This window comes from Uranotaenia lowii, chromosome 2, assembly GCF_029784155.1.
Source record: "Uranotaenia lowii strain MFRU-FL chromosome 2, ASM2978415v1, whole genome shotgun sequence".
Taxonomy (NCBI): Eukaryota; Metazoa; Arthropoda; class Insecta; order Diptera; family Culicidae; genus Uranotaenia; species Uranotaenia lowii.
In genome coordinates this window covers 388,398,194-388,419,679 of record NC_073692.1, presented here as the reverse complement: position 1 = coordinate 388,419,679, position 21,486 = coordinate 388,398,194, and the positions used below count along the sequence as shown (strand labels likewise).

The 21,486-nt window shown below is 33.0% G+C and overlaps 1 protein-coding gene across 5 annotated transcripts in view; it reads right to left on the bottom strand.

Moving 5' to 3' along the window:
• LOC129750061 (nephrin) overlaps window positions 1–21,486 on the bottom strand; it is a 690,512-nt gene that overhangs the window by 141,964 nt on the left and 527,062 nt on the right. For all 5 annotated transcript variants that reach the window (XM_055745260.1, XM_055745255.1, XM_055745256.1 and 2 more), the window contains exon 5: window positions 1,660–1,812. In XM_055745260.1, coding sequence (XP_055601235.1) covers window positions 1,660–1,812 — 153 coding nt within the window. The remainder of the gene's footprint in view (window positions 1–1,659; window positions 1,813–21,486) is intronic.

The following is a 21,486-nucleotide window of genomic DNA, read 5'->3' as shown; positions in this document are numbered from 1 at the left end:
TTCGAAAAATATGTACAATATTTACGTTTCATATAAGAAGATATATCTCAGTTATTGTGGAACAATTTGAACACAAATTACATAAAAATATAGCTATGGGTCAGTGTTCAGTGCTTATATATATTTTTTGAAATTTAGGAAAAAATGGTTTAAGTCAGTAAGAACTACAACCGAAAAAGTATTGAAAGTCAAGATTCTTAGCTCTTGTGGTTATTCAATTTAAGAAGAAATGTAAAAAAATGTGGCCATCTTTAAAGTTTTTCAATGAATAAAAATTGTTTTTAATCATAAAGTTGAGCTTCCGTTAATATTTCAGTGAAAAAAATTCGTTCTGGAGGGTTTCCTTTATAAAAGGCATAAATTTGTAAAATTTCTGCATTTAATTCAGAAAATTCATTTAAATTTAGATTTAAAAATTTTGTGTCTCCGCTTGATTTTGAAAGTTCAATGAACGTTACCAAAGTCGATCAAAACCGTGTTCTAAATTTTAATTTTTTTTCACTTTGTAGGGTTTTTTAGGGTTGTCATGCCTCGTGTCAAAAGCGTACTACCCTCAAACTGAACTAAATAATAAGATATGCTGATTTATCAGTCATTTCATCAACTGATTTTGGAACATATTCCTACGTTAATTGAATCACGCAACTGCTGTATTCCAGAAGGAAAACAAATTGCTCTTGAGTCCATGTTTTACATTGACAATCAGAAGCCGTCGTGCAGCATTTTATCACCGAGGACGAGAAGTCGAGTCGAGGGTCACAACCATAATTAGAAGTGACACTTCTGGGGAGAGGACGCCAAACGCGTGTTTGTTTAGGCGTACGTGTGTGTACGCGCGCTCCGTTTCCGCCGTTTTAGATTCCTTACTGGGAACGTGATCGAATGGTTTGGGATTTCTGCCCCGGGAGGATTCAAACTCCGGAAACACCTTTGCTGCGTCCTTTCTGGAGTATGAGCGGAAGTCGCGTGGCAATTCTCGGTGTTAATGATATTCAAACAAAGCCCCTGGATGGCGACTAACTCGACCCCTTTCCCGGGGCTTCTTCTGGCTTGAGACACAGTGCACTGGGTTGAATGTTGTTGTGGGCCCTAGCCTAATTGTGGGCGTTTCGTCATCCGAAGAGGACTCTCTGATGGGGTGAAGCTCACCAATTGCACCAATCAATTTGAGACTCACGTTTCAATTAAAGGAAACCACGTTTGATGCGAGAAGCGCAACCGGAAGTGAAGGTTGGTGGCTGGTGGGCAATCAAAATTCAATTAGAGTGTTGCGATGTGATCTGGCTCGGGAAGAATTGCATCGCAACTGAGCCGCTGCATCTTTCCGAGGATGACGGCAGGGCTTGATTTTGAATAAGCTTCGTTAATGAGGCGCAAGGATACCCTTCGAGGATCCCCGGTCCCGATCTCGGATCTCCCAACTTATAACTCTTGGGACCGAAACAATCGACAATAATGAGAAACCCCTTTGAATATCCTGAATATCATCAGTTGATTTTCCTTCTCTAGTCACACATTTCATTTCAAATGCCACTAATTGTCAGATTGGTAAATTGTTGCAGTCAATTTACGGGTGCCGTTTCTGCAATCTGCATCCGTGCGGGAAGTTGATTGTTGATTGTTTATGCGGGGTTGAACTGTTGCTTTTAGTGGACTTACCCGATTTATATTCGGTGTTCCCCCGGTACCAGACGATCTGCGCTACCGGTTTCGAGTTGGCGACCACACAGGTTAGGGTCAGGTCCTGGCCCTCCCGCACCTCCACCTTGGCGTTGTGGGTGTAGCCCTGGATTTCGATCGATGATGGTGGTGCTGGAAGGAGAAAAAAACAAGGAATTAGAGGAATTGGGCTTATGTGTTTTTAAATATGTTTGTTAAAATTTAAACCATTGAATTTTTAACGACCCGTAAAATTTTAAATGCATTTTTCAATTTTTGGAGATTTTTTTTAAGATGTGAAGCACACGATCCAAATGTATTTGACGAGTGATTGACATTTTTTGTATTAGATTTTTAATGGAACAGCATTTTAAGTGTGATTTTTCATCCCTTTTTTTTGGAGCGTACCAGTATTTCTTAAAATTTAAAAAGGTATTTCTGATTCTGATTAACTCTTGTTTTTTTAAACTTGATGTTCCAAACGAGATACCACAAATTTAGATAGTTTGCTACTAACAAATATGTTCAGGGCCTTATTTTCAAACAGCCACCAGTTATTTTTTAAGATATTCTGGCGTCCAGATTTATGTTCTGAATTCTAGATGATTCCAGACATTTAACAAAAACGTATATAATAAATCGTTTTTAGCGAATTTTGTGCCATACTTACACCAGAAGGCATTCAAGATTTACTTTTTGAGCAATTTTTAAGCACTATTCTTGTTTTGTGAAAACATTCCGAATAAGAATATTGTCATATGAAGCCGAAATGTACAAAATACAATAGTTATATTAAAAACAGTTTTGAAGCAGGTTGTTCAAAATACGTCTTCAGTTTATAGGATAAAGGTTTCATCAGTAAATTTGGATATTTGACAATTTTGACAATTTTGACCATTTTGACAATTTTGAAAATTTTGACAATTTTGACACTATTGACAATTTTGACAATTCTGGCAATTTTGACAATTTTGAGAGTTTTGAGAGTTTTGACAATTTTGACAATTTTGACAATTTTGACAATTTTGACAATTTTGACAATTTTGACAATTTTGACAATTTTGACAATTTTGACAATTTTGACAATTTTGACAATTTTGACAATTTTGACAATTTTGACAATTTTGACAATTTTGACAATTTTGACAATTTTGACAATTTTGACAATTTTGACAATTTTGACAATTTTGACAATTTTGACAATTTTGACAATTTTGACAAATTTGACAAATTTGACAATCTTGACAATTTTGACAATTTTGACAATTTTGACAATTTTGACAATTTTGACAATTTTGACAATTTTGACAATTTTGACAATTTTGACAATTTTGACAATTTTGACAATTTTGACAATTTTGACAATTTTGACAATTTTGACAATTTTGACAATTTTGACAATTTTGACAATTTTGACAATTTTGACAATTTTGACAATTTTGACAATTTTGACAATTTTGACAATTTTGACAATTTTGACAATTTTGACAATTTTGACAATTTTGACAATTTTGACAATTTTGACAATTTTGACAATTTTGACAATTTTGACAATTTTGACAATTTTGACAATTTTGACAATTTTGACAATTTTGACAATTTTGACAATTTTGACAATTTTGACAATTTTGACAATTTTGACAATTTTGACAATTTTGACAATTTTGACAATTTTGACAATTTTGACAATTTTGACAATTTTGACAATTTTGACAATTTTGACAATTTTGACAATTTTGACAATTTTGACAATTTTGACAATTTTGACAATTTTGACAATTTTGACAATTTTGACAATTTTGACAATTTTGACAATTTTGACAATTTTGACAATTTTGACAATTTTGACAATTTTGACAATTTTGACAATTTTGACAATTTTGACAATTTTGACAATTTTGACAATTTTGACAATTTTGACAATTTTGACAATTTTGACAATTTTGACAATTTTGACAATTTTGACAATTTTGACAATTTTGACAATTTTGACAATTTTGACAATTTTGACAATTTTGACAATTTTGACAATTTTGACAATTTTGACAATTTTGACAATTTTGACAATTTTGACAATTTTGACAATTTTGACAATTTTGACAATTTTGACAATTTTGACAATTTTGACAATTTTGACAATTTTGACAATTTTGACAATTTTGACAATTTTGACAATTTTGACAATTTTGACAATTTTGACAATTTTGACAATTTTGACAATTTTGACAATTTTGACAATTTTGACAATTTTGACAATTTTGACAATTTTGACAATTTTGACAATTTTGACAATTTTGACAATTTTGACAATTTTGACAATTTTGACAATTTTGACAATTTTGACAATTTTGACAATTTTGACAATTTTGACAATTTTGACAATTTTGACAATTTTGACAATTTTGACAATTTTGACAATTTTGACAATTTTGACAATTTTGACAATTTTGACAATTTTGACAATTTTGACAATTTTGACAATTTTGACAATTTTGACAATTTTGACAATTTTGACAATTTTGACAATTTTGACAATTTTGACAATTTTGACAATTTTGACAATTTTGACAATTTTGACAATTTTGACAATTTTGACAATTTTGACAATTTTGACAATTTTGACAATTTTGACAATTTTGACAATTTTGACAATTTTGACAATTTTGACAATTTTGACAATTTTGACAATTTTGACAATTTTGACAATTTTGACAATTTTGACAATTTTGACAATTTTGACAATTTTGACAATTTTGACAATTTTGACAATTTTGACAATTTTGACAATTTTGACAATTTTGACAATTTTGACAATTTTGACAATTTTGACAATTTTGACAATTTTGACAATTTTGACAATTTTGACAATTTTGACAATTTTGACAATTTTGACAATTTTGACAATTTTGACAATTTTGACAATTTTGACAATTTTGACAATTTTGACAATTTTGACAATTTTGACAATTTTGACAATTTTGACAATTTTGACAATTTTGACAATTTTGACAATTTTGACAATTTTGACAATTTTGACAATTTTGACAATTTTGACAATTTTGACAATTTTGACAATTTTGACAATTTTGACAATTTTGACAATTTTGACAATTTTGACAATTTTGACAATTTTGACAATTTTGACAATTTTGACAATTTTGACAATTTTGACAATTTTGACAATTTTGACAATTTTGACAATTTTGACAATTTTGACAATTTTGACAATTTTGACAATTTTGACAATTTTGACAATTTTGACAATTTTGACAATTTTGACAATTTTGACAATTTTGACAATTTTGACAATTTTGACAATTTTGACAATTTTGACAATTTTGACAATTTTGACAATTTTGACAATTTTGACAATTTTGACAATTTTGACAATTTTGACAATTTTGACAATTTTGACAATTTTGACAATTTTGACAATTTTGACAATTTTGACAATTTTGACAATTTTGACAATTTTGACAATTTTGACAATTTTGACAATTTTGACAATTTTGACAATTTTGACAATTTTGACAATTTTGACAATTTTGACAATTTTGACAATTTTGACAATTTTGACAATTTTGACAATTTTGACAATTTTGACAATTTTGACAATTTTGACAATTTTGACAATTTTGACAATTTTGACAATTTTGACAATTTTGACAATTTTGACAATTTTGACAATTTTGACAATTTTGACAATTTTGACAATTTTGACAATTTTGACAATTTTGACAATTTTGACAATTTTGACAATTTTGACAATTTTGACAATTTTGACAATTTTGACAATTTTGACAATTTTGACAATTTTGACAATTTTGACAATTTTGACAATTTTGACAATTTTGACAATTTTGACAATTTTGACAATTTTGACAATTTTGACAATTTTGACAATTTTGACAATTTTGACAATTTTGACAATTTTGACAATTTTGACAATTTTGACAATTTTGACAATTTTGACAATTTTGACAATTTTGACAATTTTGACAATTTTGACAATTTTGACAATTTTGACAATTTTGACAATTTTGACAATTTTGACAATTTTGACAATTTTGACAATTTTGACAATTTTGACAATTTTGACAATTTTGACAATTTTGACAATTTTGACAATTTTGACAATTTTGACAATTTTGACAATTTTGACAATTTTGACAATTTTGACAATTTTGACAATTTTGACAATTTTGACAATTTTGACAATTTTGACAATTTTGACAATTTTGACAATTTTGACAATTTTGACAATTTTGACAATTTTGACAATTTTGACAATTTTGACAATTTTGACAATTTTGACAATTTTGACAATTTTGACAATTTTGACAATTTTGACAATTTTGACAATTTTGACAATTTTGACAATTTTGACAATTTTGACAATTTTGACAATTTTGACAATTTTGACAATTTTGACAATTTTGACAATTTTGACAATTTTGACAATTTTGACAATTTTGACAATTTTGACAATTTTGACAATTTTGACAATTTTGACAATTTTGACAATTTTGACAATTTTGACAATTTTGACAATTTTGACAATTTTGACAATTTTGACAATTTTGACAATTTTGACAATTTTGACAATTTTGACAATTTTGACAATTTTGACAATTTTGACAATTTTGACAATTTTGACAATTTTGACAATTTTGACAATTTTGACAATTTTGACAATTTTGACAATTTTGACAATTTTGACAATTTTGACAATTTTGACAATTTTGACAATTTTGACAATTTTGACAATTTTGACAATTTTGACAATTTTGACAATTTTGACAATTTTGACAATTTTGACAATTTTGACAATTTTGACAATTTTGACAATTTTGACAATTTTGACAATTTTGACAATTTTGACAATTTTGACAATTTTGACAATTTTGACAATTTTGACAATTTTGACAATTTTGACAATTTTGACAATTTTGACAATTTTGACAATTTTGACAATTTTGACAATTTTGACAATTTTGACAATTTTGACAATTTTGACAATTTTGACAATTTTGACAATTTTGACAATTTTGACAATTTTGACAATTTTGACAATTTTGACAATTTTGACAATTTTGACAATTTTGACAATTTTGACAATTTTGACAATTTTGACAATTTTGACAATTTTGACAATTTTGACAATTTTGACAATTTTGACAATTTTGACAATTTTGACAATTTTGACAATTTTGACAATTTTGACAATTTTGACAATTTTGACAATTTTGACAATTTTGACAATTTTGACAATTTTGACAATTTTGACAATTTTGACAATTTTGACAATTTTGACAATTTTGACAATTTTGACAATTTTGACAATTTTGACAATTTTGACAATTTTGACAATTTTGACAATTTTGACAATTTTGACAATTTTGACAATTTTGACAATTTTGACAATTTTGACAATTTTGACAATTTTGACAATTTTGACAATTTTGACAATTTTGACAATTTTGACAATTTTGACAATTTTGACAATTTTGACAATTTTGACAATTTTGACAATTTTGACAATTTTGACAATTTTGACAATTTTGACAATTTTGACAATTTTGACAATTTTGACAATTTTGACAATTTTGACAATTTTGACAATTTTGACAATTTTGACAATTTTGACAATTTTGACAATTTTGACAATTTTGACAATTTTGACAATTTTGACAATTTTGACAATTTTGACAATTTTGACAATTTTGACAATTTTGACAATTTTGACAATTTTGACAATTTTGACAATTTTGACAATTTTGACAATTTTGACAATTTTGACAATTTTGACAATTTTGACAATTTTGACAATTTTGACAATTTTGACAATTTTGACAATTTTGACAATTTTGACAATTTTGACAATTTTGACAATTTTGACAATTTTGACAATTTTGACAATTTTGACAATTTTGACAATTTTGACAATTTTGACAATTTTGACAATTTTGACAATTTTGACAATTTTGACAATTTTGACAATTTTGACAATTTTGACAATTTTGACAATTTTGACAATTTTGACAATTTTGACAATTTTGACAATTTTGACAATTTTGACAATTTTGACAATTTTGACAATTTTGACAATTTTGACAATTTTGACAATTTTGACAATTTTGACAATTTTGACAATTTTGACAATTTTGACAATTTTGACAATTTTGACAATTTTGACAATTTTGACAATTTTGACAATTTTGACAATTTTGACAATTTTGACAATTTTGACAATTTTGACAATTTTGACAATTTTGACAATTTTGACAATTTTGACAATTTTGACAATTTTGACAATTTTGACAATTTTGACAATTTTGACAATTTTGACAATTTTGACAATTTTGACAATTTTGACAATTTTGACAATTTTGACAATTTTGACAATTTTGACAATTTTGACAATTTTGACAATTTTGACAATTTTGACAATTTTGACAATTTTGACAATTTTGACAATTTTGACAATTTTGACAATTTTGACAATTTTGACAATTTTGACAATTTTGACAATTTTGACAATTTTGACAATTTTGACAATTTTGACAATTTTGACAATTTTGACAATTTTGACAATTTTGACAATTTTGACAATTTTGACAATTTTGACAATTTTGACAATTTTGTCAATTTTGACAATTTTGACAATTTTGACAATTTTGACAATTATGACAATTTTGACAATTTTGACAATTTTGACAATTTTGTCAATTTTGACAATTTTGACAATTTTGACAATTTTGACAATTTTGACAATTTTGACACTTTTGACAATTTTGACAATTTTGACAATTTTGACAATTTTGACAATTTTGACAATTTTGACAATTTTGACAATTTTGACAATTTTGACAATTTTGACAATTTTGACAATTTTGACAATTTTGACAATTTTGACAATTTTGACAATTTTGACAATTTTGACAATTTTGACAATTTTGACAATTTTGACAATTTTGACAATTTTGACAATTTTGACAATTTTGACAATTTTGACAATTTTGACAATTTTGACAATTTTGACAATTTTGACAATTTTGACAATTTTGACAATTTTGACAATTTTGACAATTTTGACAATTTTGACAATTTTGACAATTTTGACAATTTTGACAATTTTGACAATTTTGACAATTTTGACAATTTTGACAATTTTGACAATTTTGACAATTTTGACAATTTTGACAATTTTGACAATTTTGACAATTTTGACAATTTTGACAATTTTGACAATTTTGACAATTTTGACAATTTTGACAATTTTGACAATTTTGACAATTTTGACAATTTTGACAATTTTGACAATTTTGACAATTTTGACAATTTTGACAATTTTGAAAATTTTGACAATTTTGACAATTTTGACAATTTTGACAATTTTGACAATTTTGACAATTTTGACAATTTTGACAATTTTGACAATTTTGACAATTTTGACAATTTTGACAATTTTGACAATTTTGACAATTTTGACAATTTTGACAATTTTGACAATTTTGACAATTTTGACAATTTTGACAATTTTGACAATTTTGACAATTTTGACAATTTTGACAATTTTGACAATTTTGACAATGTTGACAATGTTGACAATTTTGACAATTTTGACAATTTTGACAATTTTGACAATTTTGACAATTTTGACAATTTTGACAATTTTGACAATTTTGACAATTTTGACAATTTTGACAATTTTGACAATTTTGACAATTTTGACAATTTTGACAATTTTGACAATTTTGACAATTTTGACAATTTTGACAATTTTGACAATTTTGACAATTTTGACAATTTTGACAATTTTGACAATTTTGACAATTTTGACAATTTTGACAATTTTGACAATTTTGACAATTTTGACAATTTTGACAATTTTGACAATTTTGACAATTTTGACAATTTTGACAATTTTGACAATTTTGACAATTTTGACAATTTTGACAATTTTGACAATTTTGACAATTTTGACAATTTTGACAATTTTGACAATTTTGACAATTTTGACAATTTTGACAATTTTGACAATTTTGACAATTTTGACAATTTTGACAATTTTGACAATTTTGACAATTTTGACAATTTTGACAATTTTGACAATTTTGACAATTTTGACAATTTTGACAATTTTGACAATTTTGACAATTTTGACAATTTTGACAATTTTGACAATTTTGACAATTTTGACAATTTTGACAATTTTGACAATTTTGGCAATTTTGACAATTTTGACAATTTTGACAATTTTGACAATCTTGACAATTTTGACAATTTTGACAATTTTGACAATTTTGACAATTTGACAATTTTGACAATTTTGACAATTTTGACAATTTTGACAATTTTGACAATTTTGACAATTTTGACAATTTTGACAATTTTGACAATTTTGACAATTTTGACAATTTCGACAATTTTGACAATTTTGACAATTTTGACAATTTTGACAATTGTGACAATTTTGACAATTTTGACAATTTTGACAATTTTGACAATTTTGACAATTTTGACAATTTTGACAATTTTGACAATTTTGACAATTTTGACAATTTTGACAATTTTGACAATTTTGACAATTTTGACAATTTTGACAATTTTGACAATTTTGACAATTTTGACAATTTTGACAATTTTGACAATTTTGACAATTTTGACAATTTTGACAATTTTTGTTGATTGAGGTAAACTTATGTCAGTTCTTATAATTTTTTGGGTACATTTTTTGTCGACTTTTACCAATTTTTGTCCTTAGAAACTCGACGATTTGGGTCGATTTTCATCTGTTTTATAATTTTCATATCAATTTTCATCAACTTTTGAAATACCGTTGTTGAATTGTTTGTTGAATTGTTTTTATTTGATTTCAAGTTAACCGAAAAGCATCAACAAGAAAAGCCAATAGAAATACCGTTATGGATTTTCATTTGAATATTGATTTTTTTTTTGCATTTGTAAGGCGTGCTTAGCATGTTTTTGAATCGACGTCAAGTGTTAAGATCCTTTTTTAAGGTTGTTAGCAGATGCATAGTTTCTTTTTAGTTTCATAATTTTTAGCATTTTTATTATATTTTTGTGTTATGCTTTCATATATATTGTTTTAATTAACTTATAAAATCTATTGGAAATCTTAAACTGTCAATTTGAAGAAAAAATCTGTGTTTTTGAGAAAATAACATCTGACTTTCTGCGATTTTATCCAAAAATTCTATGATGTTTTTCTGTGATGCTGTTTTCTTTAATTTTAATGAAAATTCATGATAATTCGTGTCTATTGTGCATTCAGTTGAGAAAAATAAATTAATATTTTATCATATTTTCCTAATTCAATGTAAGAAATCTAAAGGGGGAGGGGTGTGATAAAAGAAGAATTTTGCATTTGTTCCGACCTTATCATTTCAAAGTATAAATAATCACATCACACGTTCGAAAAACATGAAAAATCTATCATCAGAGGAAAGCAAATCAAAAAACGCTTTCTCCCACCACCTCCAAATGGCATGGAAAGTTATTTTCCAATCGCAAAGCTATCGGAAAACAATACGACAAATCACTCTACCGACGTCGATGACAACAATTCATAACGACGATCGACCGACCAAAGTTTGCTCAATTTGCTCAACTATCTCATCATCATCCGTGTTCAGAAGTGTGTGGGTTTGGGTGTTTGTGAGATTGTAAGAAGAATCGACAAATCAGTAGCAATAGAACCGTTAGTGTACCGACTTTCTAGGAACAGCAATCAGCAACATAGCAGTGCTACAATCAGTCAGAAGAAACCCGGAAGGAAATATGCAACATTATGTTCCCGTTTTGCTTCGGTTGAGCTTGGCTCATTCGTCTTCCTCGCCGGGCTTGGTTTTGTTTCTTTAGAGGAAAAAAAAAAGGAAAATGGAGAACGGGAAGGTTGAGGAAAATGCAGGCAGTTTTCTTTTTCCACACACACACAGTTTCATTCTCGAAATCGAAGCCATTACTCTTGGTCGTTGATGGTTAAGGTGGATCATTCCTCCTTTGGCTGGCAGTTGGTCGGGGAGAGAGAAATGAATACAATACAATTGTTGGATTTTCTTGCCGCGGTTTATTCAATGGTTGTTGTTATTGTTGTTGTTGCGCACTTCTTTGCGATTATGTTCATTTGTTAAAGAATCAGCCGGCTGGAAAAGCGGGACATGGTCCCTGCTTTTCGTCTTTCGGTGCTTTTTTTCATTCTAGGTACTTTTTACTTTCTCCAAGACCCGGGCTATATTACGGGCGAGGCATCTTATTCAGCAACCACACCGGGTAAGGGGGGATGACAGCACTTTGAGCGTGTCCTTTTTCGTGTTTTTTTTAGTGTATGTATTTTTTTTTTGTTCCCCCACTTCGATGGAGGCAAGACTGATGGCTGGTGGTGTTGTCACCGAGAATAATAGGCAATATTGTTTATTGGATGTAGATTGTGACGAAAGCTCTCTCAGGAGTAGGGGAGGATGTTCGCTCGCCGAGCATGATGTGCCATTTGATTATGCTTACTGGAGGAAAACAAATTGCTACCAGTAGGAAGGAATTCCGGGATCCAAATTGTATGAGGAAGAGACCCCTTGGAGGAGTAAGTACAGCAGGATGGCAACCTTCTAGAGTATACGTGCTTGTCGGAAGAACCCACCTGAAAATTTGATATCATTTCGGAAACAATCATACCTTCCTACCTTCCTCCATATGGTGGGGAGGGAGATAGAGAAAGCCATTATTGAATCCATGTCAATTGAATTCAGAAAGGCCTCGATTGAGGCAAATCACGTAGAGCTTACATTTTGAGGTATTGTATAGCGAGTGCTGTATGAATGATTTATGAGCAGTCCATTTGCTAGATAGTGAAATTAATGGAAATGTCTTTGATTCACGGAATCGTAAAAAAATATTTCGGATACTACCTAAATGTTGCAATGGTAAAATTATTTTTGGATAAAATATACACAGATTTGTAAATGTTCGTCAATTGACTTGCGGGTAAATGAAACGAAAATGGAGCTTTTTCTTGATAGCTCATATCGTCCTACAAAAGGTCCAATCTGAGGTGCACATTCTTCTGGCTAACTAACGAAAATCCAGCCGGAAGCTGCCCAAGAAAGCTTCCATGAAAAAAAAGACCGGACCAAAAAAAAAGGAAACCCGCAACAAATAACTCAATTTTGAGCTCGATCAAACCGTGAAATATGCATGCAGATAACCGGAAGCCGTACAGCAAAATTTCATAAATATGTAAAGAGTTTCCTTTCCGGGAGCAAAATTCCACTCGAGCTGAATCGAATCTGCCACAGATCAGGACCGGTTCTTCTCAAGTCGAAATCGGAGTAAGGTAGCAAGGAAAATCTTTGCCCAGTAGAAATAAGATAAAAAAAAAACCGGTATACCGGATTAAGGGGTTTTTCACAAACTCGTTGGCCACGAATTGAACCCTCATATTCAAATCGCCTTTCGACTTGGAAATGTTTACATGTCTTACCCCGGTCTCGGAGAGTCGGAATCCCTTTTGGCGTGCGAATTTCTGCACCGGTCTGTTCGCCGCTTTCTCTGAGCAAACATTAGCAGAAAGGAGTCGAATGTATTCGGGGGAAAAATCAAGAGCAAAAAAATCCCACAAAGTTTGTTGAGCTAAATGCTTACCATATTTACTTTCTATTTTATTATTTTTTTTTAAGGGAAGAATGTTTTCTACCCTTCCACGGCTTGGACTACTACAGGTTACTGGCTGTAGCGGATTTTAAATCAAAATTCTTCAAATTCTATTTCCAAATTTTTCCTAATTCTATTTCCAAAATTTATAACCCTGCTAAATATTTATCTGCATAAAAACGAACTCAGAATTTGAACATCGAAATGGAACTCATTTTGTCATTTTTGTCATTTTTGTATTTTTTGGCATTATTGTCATTTTTGTCATTATTGTCATTTTTGTCATTTTTGTCATTTTTGTCATTTTTGTCATTTTTGTCATTTTTGTCATTTTTGTCATTTTTGTCATTTTTGTCATTTTTGTCATTTTTGTCATTTTTGTCATTTTTGTCATTTTTGTCATTTTTGTCATTTTTGTCATTTTTGTCATTTTTGTCATTTTTGTCATTTTTGTCATTTTTGTCATTTTTGTCATTTTTGTCATTTTTGTCATTTTTGTCATTTTTGTCATTTTTGTCATTTTTGTCATTTTTGTCATTTTTGTCATTTTTGTCATTTTTGTCATTTTTGTCATTTTTGTCATTTTTGTCATTTTTGTCATTTTTGTCATTTTTGTCATTTTTGTCATTTTTGTCATTTTTGTCATTTTTGTCATTTTTGTCATTTTTGTCATTTTTGTCATTTTTGTCATTTTTGTCATTTTTGTCATTTTTGTCATTTTTGTCATTTTTGTCATTTTTGTCATTTTTGTCATTTTTGTCATTTTTGTCATTTTTGTCATTTTTGTCATTTTTGTCATTTTTGTCATTTTTGTCATTTTTGTCATTTTTGTCATTTTTGTCATTTTTGTCATTTTTGTCATTTTTGTCATTTTTGTCATTTTTGTCATTTTTTTCATTTTTGTCATTTTTGTCATTTTTGTCATTTTTGTCATTTTTGTCATTTTTGTCATTTCTGTCATTTTTGTCATTTTTGTCATTTTTGTCATTTTTGTCATTTTTGTCATTTTTGTCGTTTTTGTCAGTTTTCTCATTTGACTGTTTTTTTTCTGACTCTCGATAAGCAACTCTTGGTTTTAGACTTTCGATTATCTACATTTGTCTTTAATGTCGATTCTCGAATCTAGATTCTTGACTCTGGACCTTTTATCAATGGACTCTTGATGTTTGGCGCATAAATCTCGAATGTTTTCATTCTCTTTTAAGATAGTACGTTCACTTTTTTGTCTTTAAACTATGATGCTTAAAGGAGCCTACAATTCAAAAGATTAAAACGAATATTTTAATTTTTTTTTTTTGAATACATTTCTGCTGTCAGCATCATCTAAAATGGAAAATGATTAATTATTGCACGGTTTCATTTTCTAAAATTCTCAACAATTGAATAACTTATCATCGTTCTAATCTTGTGAATAATCATAGCAGATTTTTCAAAATAACAACAATTTCATCACCCATCAAACTAATCGTCGCCGAAATCATTTCCAGCTTCTCTGGACTCGGTATCGAAATTCAAGCCGAAAACTGCCTCCTCGTTCATCATATTCCAGTTGCCTTTTCTAAATTGGCTCGGCTTCTCAAACACCAATATTGTGCTAAATATCCTCCAATTTTAACTCCTGATTTGAAAAATATTCATCCACCCCCACTTTCTAACATTCCCGGAAGCAACCAATCTTTCATCGAATCCATCCGGTGAAAGAATCTTTCTTCTGTGATGATGATAATTTGTCTGAATAATTTGAGTCGAGGATGGTTGTTGGCAAGCTGACAAGATATTTTCCAAGAAATTTCACAACAACAAAAAATGGTCGGGCTCGGCCATCTTCCAATTAAAGCTCTCGATGTCCATCATTGCCTCGTCTTCGAAGGCGTCGTCGTCGTCTTCAGAACGATGGATACGTCACGACGACGACGGCACTAATGATAAATAATTTCCTATTACTAGCAGTGGAAAACTTCCATTTGAGAAAGCGTAAATTTTCCAGGCAGCTAGTTATCAGCGAAAAGTGTGGGAGTCGGCGAAGGGAATCACCGGTATTTTATTCTGCACTTTAGTACAATTCAGCTTCAAAGCAACGCATTCTAGAGGAAGCGTTGACCTTTGCTAGGTTTTTCTCCCGACCTTCCCGGACTAAGTAGGAATGAGAGTCTTGAAAAATGCGAAAAAAATAGCAAACTTACTTGCCACGCTCCCTCCCGGTGTGATAAAGAACCAGCTTTATTGTGCCTGACACTTTCGGGTTGGAGTATTTTGTTAAAAGAAAGCAGTAATTTCTCCGGAGATTTTATTGCTAACCTGGGTAGCTTGAGCGTTCCGAAAGCATTTGTATCAAGCTACCACTTGAAACTTGAAAAGCTGTTTGAGAAATTGTAAAATTGGTTGAGAAAAACCTCAAAGATCCATCCGTAAAAAAGGACTCAAAATTCGTCAACCGCTGAAATATTCAATAAAAACCACCAATTTAGTAACTTCGATAATGAAGGCAATTTCAGCAAACAACCCGGCTGCTAAAGCGATAGTTTCCGGCTCATTGGAGCCGCAATTGCAATTGTGATCGGCAATCGGCAAATTTACGACTTGTGACTTGTCATCATCAAGGCAAGGAATAAAAGTCCAAAAGCTGGCAGCCGACTTTTCGACTTATTCGAGAGAGGCAAACCGAGGAAACCGAAAAAGTGCCGATGATGACTGTTAACCATTTTCATGACCCACTCACTCACTCGCTCTTCTATTGATTCATCCCCCCATTCCTTATTGGAAAGGGGCTCTGCGGTCATAAATAAATAGACCGAAAGAAAGAATGGCAGAAAGCAATCGAATATTCTTTCGTCCGGGTCATGACAACAGAACAGAAATGCTGTCGCGTCATTAACTAAATCACTCCCTGGAAAAGGTCTAGTAGCGGTAAGGGGGGATGAATCAGCCGGGTACTTTCTTTTCACTTGCCATGTAATAAATAATAAAAACGCTGAAATAAAACTGATCAGCCCTGTCGATAGTCACTGTTTCGACTTCTTCTTAGCCCCACCCTCTCTAGGAGGAAAGCTGCCCCGAAACTGGAAGTCGATTGAAAGACGAAGGACTTGTCCTTTGAAGGAAGAAGGATGAAAAAAAAAAGCAGGGAGTACTGTGTTTCGTCCCCCCAAATAACTGTCAAACGGTACCCGCCACTATCTTCGTATTGAGTCAGGGAATTTTAACTGTGGTGGTGTTTTATTATCCTGCCGTTCATTCGTTGGTCCAACTGGGTCATAAATCATCTTCGAGGCTCTAAGACTTGTCTGGTAGTGAAAGCTGAAACTGTACCAGTTTATTTGTATTTTTTTCGGTTTTAAGCTGTCCTCCGAGAGTAGGCTTGGCTTGAACATAATTTTCAAATGCGCAAAATTTTTGCTGGCTACTGAAGATCATATTTTTTTTTATAAATGTGTCGATTATTCTGCTAATCAAACTTGATTTGACACATTCTGATCGATTTTGATTTTAAATACCTCTGTTTTGGCTATAAAGCTTATTTTGATCGTATTTTTATCACGTATCACGCCTTTAAAAACAGAGTTGAAAGTCGGAAATCGACAGTCGAGAATCTCAAAATCTAGAGTCAAGAGTCGAGAGTTGTCATTTTTGTCTATTTTGTCTTTTTTGTCATTTGCCGAGAGTCGAGAGTCGTGAAAATAAGGTAAACTGTCAAGATGAGAGTCAAGTCGAGAATCGAAAATAGAGAGTCAAGAGTTGAGAGTCGAAAGTTGAGAGTCGTGAGTTGAGAATCGAGAGTCGAGGGTCAAGAGTCGAAAGTTGAGAAACGAGAATCGAGAGTCGAAAGTTAAGAGTTGAGAGTCTAGAGTCGAAACACGAAAGAGTTGAGAGTTGAGGGTCGACAGTCAAGAGTCGAGAGTCGATAGTCTAGAGTCGATAGTCGAGAGTCGACCGTAGAAAGTCGTGAGTCGTAAGTCGAGAGTCAAGAATCGAGAGTCAAGAGTCGAGAGTCGAGAGTCGAGCGTCGAAAGTCGAGATATGAAGGTCAAGAGTCGAAAAACAAAAGTTGAAAGTCGAGATTCGAAAGTCGAGAGTCGAGAGTCGAGAGTCGAGTGTCTAGAGTCGAGAGTCGAGAGTCGAGAGTCGAGAGTCGAGCGTCGAAAGTCGAGATATGAAGGTCAACAGTCGAAAAACAAAAGTTGAAAATCGAGATTCGAAAGTCAAGATTCGAAGTCAAGAGTCGAGAGTCAAGGGTCAAGAGTCAAAAGTCGAGAGTCAAAAGTCGAGAGTCGAGAGTCAAAAATTGGGAGCCGAAAGTCAAGAGTCGCGAGTCGAGAGTCGAGAGTCTAGAGTAGAGTGTCAAGAGTCGAGAGTCGAGCTTGAGGGTCGAGAGTCGAGAGTCGAGAGTCTAAAGTCAAAAGTCGAGGGTTGAGAGTAGAAAGTCGAGAGTCGAGAGTCGAGAGTCAAGGGTCGAGCGTTTAGATTCGATAGTCGAGAGTCGATAGTCGAGAGTCAAGAGTCTAGAGTCGAAAGTCGAGAGTCAAGAGCCGAAAGTCGAAAGTCAAGAACCGAAATTCGAGAGTTGAGAGTCGAGAGCCGAAAGTCAAGTTTAGTGTCGAGAGTCGAGATTCGAGTAGAGAGTCGAGTCAAGAGTCGAGTCGAGAGTCAAAAGTCGAAAGTCGAGAGTCGAGAGTCGAGAGTCGATAGTCGAGAGTCGAGAGTCGAGAGTCGAGAGCCGAGAGTCGAGAGTCAAGAGTCGAGAGACGAGAGTAGAGAGTCGAGAGTCATATGTCTAGAGTCGAAAGTCGAAGGTCGAGAGTAGTGAGCCGGAAGTCGAGAGTCGAGAGTCGACAGTCGAGAGATGAGAGTCGAGAGTAGAATCGAGGGTCGAGAGACGACAGTCGAGAGTCAATAGTCGAGAGTCGAGGGTCGATTGAAGTGTCGAGAATCGAGAGTCCAGAGTCAAGAGTCGAGAGCCGAGAGTCGAGAGTCGAGGGTTGAGAGTAGAAAGTCGAGAGTCGAGAGTCGAATGTCGAGAGCCGAGAGTCGAGAGTCGAGAGTCGAGAGTCGAGAGTCGAGAGTCGAGAGTCGAGAGTCGAGAGTCGAGAGTCGAGAGTCAAGAGCCGATAGTCGAGAGTCGAGAATCGAGAGTCGTGAATTGAGAGTCTAGGGTTGAGAATAGAAAGTCGAGAGTCGAGCGTCGAAAGTCGAGATTCGAGAGTCGAGAGTCGGGAGTCGAAAGTCGAGAGTCGAGAGTCGACAGTCGAGAGTCGACAGTCGAGAGTCGACAGTCGAGAGTCGAGAGTCGATAGTCGTGAGTGGAGAGTCGAGAGTCGAGGGTCGATTGAAGTGTCGAGAGTCAAGAGTCGAGAGTCAAGAGTCGTGAGTCGATAGTCGAAAGTCGAGTGTCGAGAGTCGATAGCCGAGGGTCAAGAGTGAAAATTAATCGTTAATCGTTGACTAGACTCTTGAAATCTACATTTAAGAGTCAACATTCAACAGTCAAGAGTCGATATTCGCGAGTTGAATATCGCGAGTCATCAATCGAGAGTCGTGATTCAAATATAGAAGGTTGAGATTCGAGTATTGGAACTTCCAATTTGGAAGTCGAGAGTCAAGAATCGAAAGTTTTTTTCCGGAAAATTTTCAAGATGAGTCCTGAAGGAACTTTAACATCCTAACATTTCCCACATGGTTTTGTGTAACTTCAAGAGCACATCAAGCTCGTTCATAATTCCATTCGAATGGGATAAAAGTCGAGGTTCAGCCTCAAGAAAGCCGAATCCCCAAAGTAGGTACTCTCCCAGTAGGTCTCCCAGGAAACTTCCCGTTCTCGGGTCGTTTGTCTTTTTTTTTCGGGAAAACTTTTCCTCCCGGTCGTAAGCAAATGCAGCACCGGCATCACCATTTCAAAGCTTTCAGAAGGATTCCGGTCGTCATCGTCTTTGTCGTGTCTTCCCGGGTAAAACCTTGGGCATTGAACGAGAGAGAGGCTTTAATGTTGTGAATCAGGCCTTACACGGGAATGTTGTTGCAAAAATAAGGCTTCCATCATTCTTGAGGGAAAGTTGACTGTGCATGAATGAGTGAGTTGGGGGCGTTCTAAAATCCGAAAGCCAGCTGAGTCCCCAGAGTCCTTCCTAATAACAAAAGTTACACCAACAACAACGAGGACGACGACGACGTCAGTTCCAGGGAGCTTTTGGCTGTTGCGATATTCCAGAAAAGGAGGATGTGTCGAGCTTCTGGCACATTTTCCACAAACGAGAGCCTATTGTTGTACATCATTCGTGTGCTGAAGTTTCCTCACAATGACTGCCATCATCTTTCACCGCCCTACGAAAACCCCACTTTCTTACGGTTTCTTCCTTTCCTGGAGATCGAATGTGTAATGTCCTGGCTGAAAGGCTTAGAGCTCAGCCTGGGAAGATGCGAAGGGAGGAGCGTTCTTGTAAATCGATTAGGTGGAAAAATGTGGCTCTTGCTGATTGAAAAGAGATACCTTCAAGAATGTTTTCCCCCTATTCGTTGGATTCAACGGAGCTTGGAAGTTTGTTCGCGTTGCAGCCAAAGTTGGGTCCTCCTGTGGAATGTTCTGAGCTGAATTTTGAGCAGTCGGGGGCACGAGGACTCTTTGGTTTTTTAAAAAGCATCTTCCAAACAAGGATTCAGAATAAAATTCAGATGTTGTTTCATTGATTAGTTTTTAATAATGCATTGCCTACACGAAGGCGTTTAAAATCTTAAGATGTTGAAAAAAAAACAATCTCCTAGTATAACTTAAGGCGCTTTTCAAGCAGAGAGATGAATTTCACCTTTTATAATGAGTATCAAGTTTATAAAGATAAATATGTACTTTTAGCAGACTTCCCATTAACTTTGTTATCTTTGAGGAGAGGTATTTCGCCTCAAAGTATCCTCAAGTCTCAAGCACTCTCAGACACGAAAACTTCTGCATGTTATCTTGTCATGTTATCTGTTGTTGTGCATATTGTAGAAGATCTTTGTACATCTTGTTGAAAATTTTGCAACACCAAAACGTTCATAATCTTTTTTATTTAATCATTCTCTTAAAGGTGAATATAGATGAAATATCCTTTGGTATTTTCTCCAGAATTTAAGAAAAACGCTTAATTGGAAAATATATTTAAGAAAACCTAAGCGTAAATTTTTCAGCTTATCTGCTGACAAGTGTTTTCAAATCCGGTTAATAAATTACACATTATCATAATCCCTCGTTCAACCAAAATTTCTCGAAACATTTCGATAGGTCAGCTGATTTTTTTCTTCTTCATTTCTCTTCAAACAGAACTGATGATGTCTCATAGGCCTTTTATCAAACGAAATTGGCTTTTAAGTTTTACAACCGAGAAACATGTGCGCTTTTTCTGGGAAAAGAAAATCCTCAGCTTCGGAGATGAGATTATTCCAGTCCGGCCCAGCTCCAACCTCCTGATGGTGGTGACATCAGATGTTGATCGAAATCGGACCCTCTGCCAGGGACATTTTTTATCCAATTTTTCCACTCCATGCGTTCATGTTTGTTGAGATTTCTCCAATTTGGATCAGGTTTCAGCAAATCAAAAAATGGTTATTGCAAATACCCGAGAAACCTCCTTTCTCATCTTTCGGCCAGGCTTGACCCAGCGCCATTGATCCGGATTAGTCGGAAATATGAGCAGCAATTTCCTTCTATTCGGACTTCGTTAGGAACTTGTAGAATTGCAATTTCGCTATTCCTCAGTTCGATCCCCGACTTTGAAGGCAAGATTCATCCTTTCATATTTTTTGCCCACCAACTTTCTCCTTCTCCTGAAAACCGAGGAAAAAAACTCTCCTACCCAAGTACCTATTTCCTTAAAAAGCAATTTAAAAGCGATTGGATTCGCAAATCGTGTGGTTGGTTTTCACCCGTGAATGAGCTCGGCGAGGTCATTCATTGTCATCAATGGGTGAACTTTGGTTTTTCCTTTCACCGAGCTCAGTAGGTTTTCTTTTCACTATTTAGTCTTAGCCCACAGAGAAAAAAAATTCTGGGCCCAGGAATGGAAATGAATGCGAAAGGCGAAAAATCCATTTCCATTTATTTTTTATGTTTCGGCTTGGTTCGGAGAAACAAAAGCCTAAAGGAGGAATAATGGGCACGGAATTAGGTGAAAATTGCTTCCTTATTCGGGA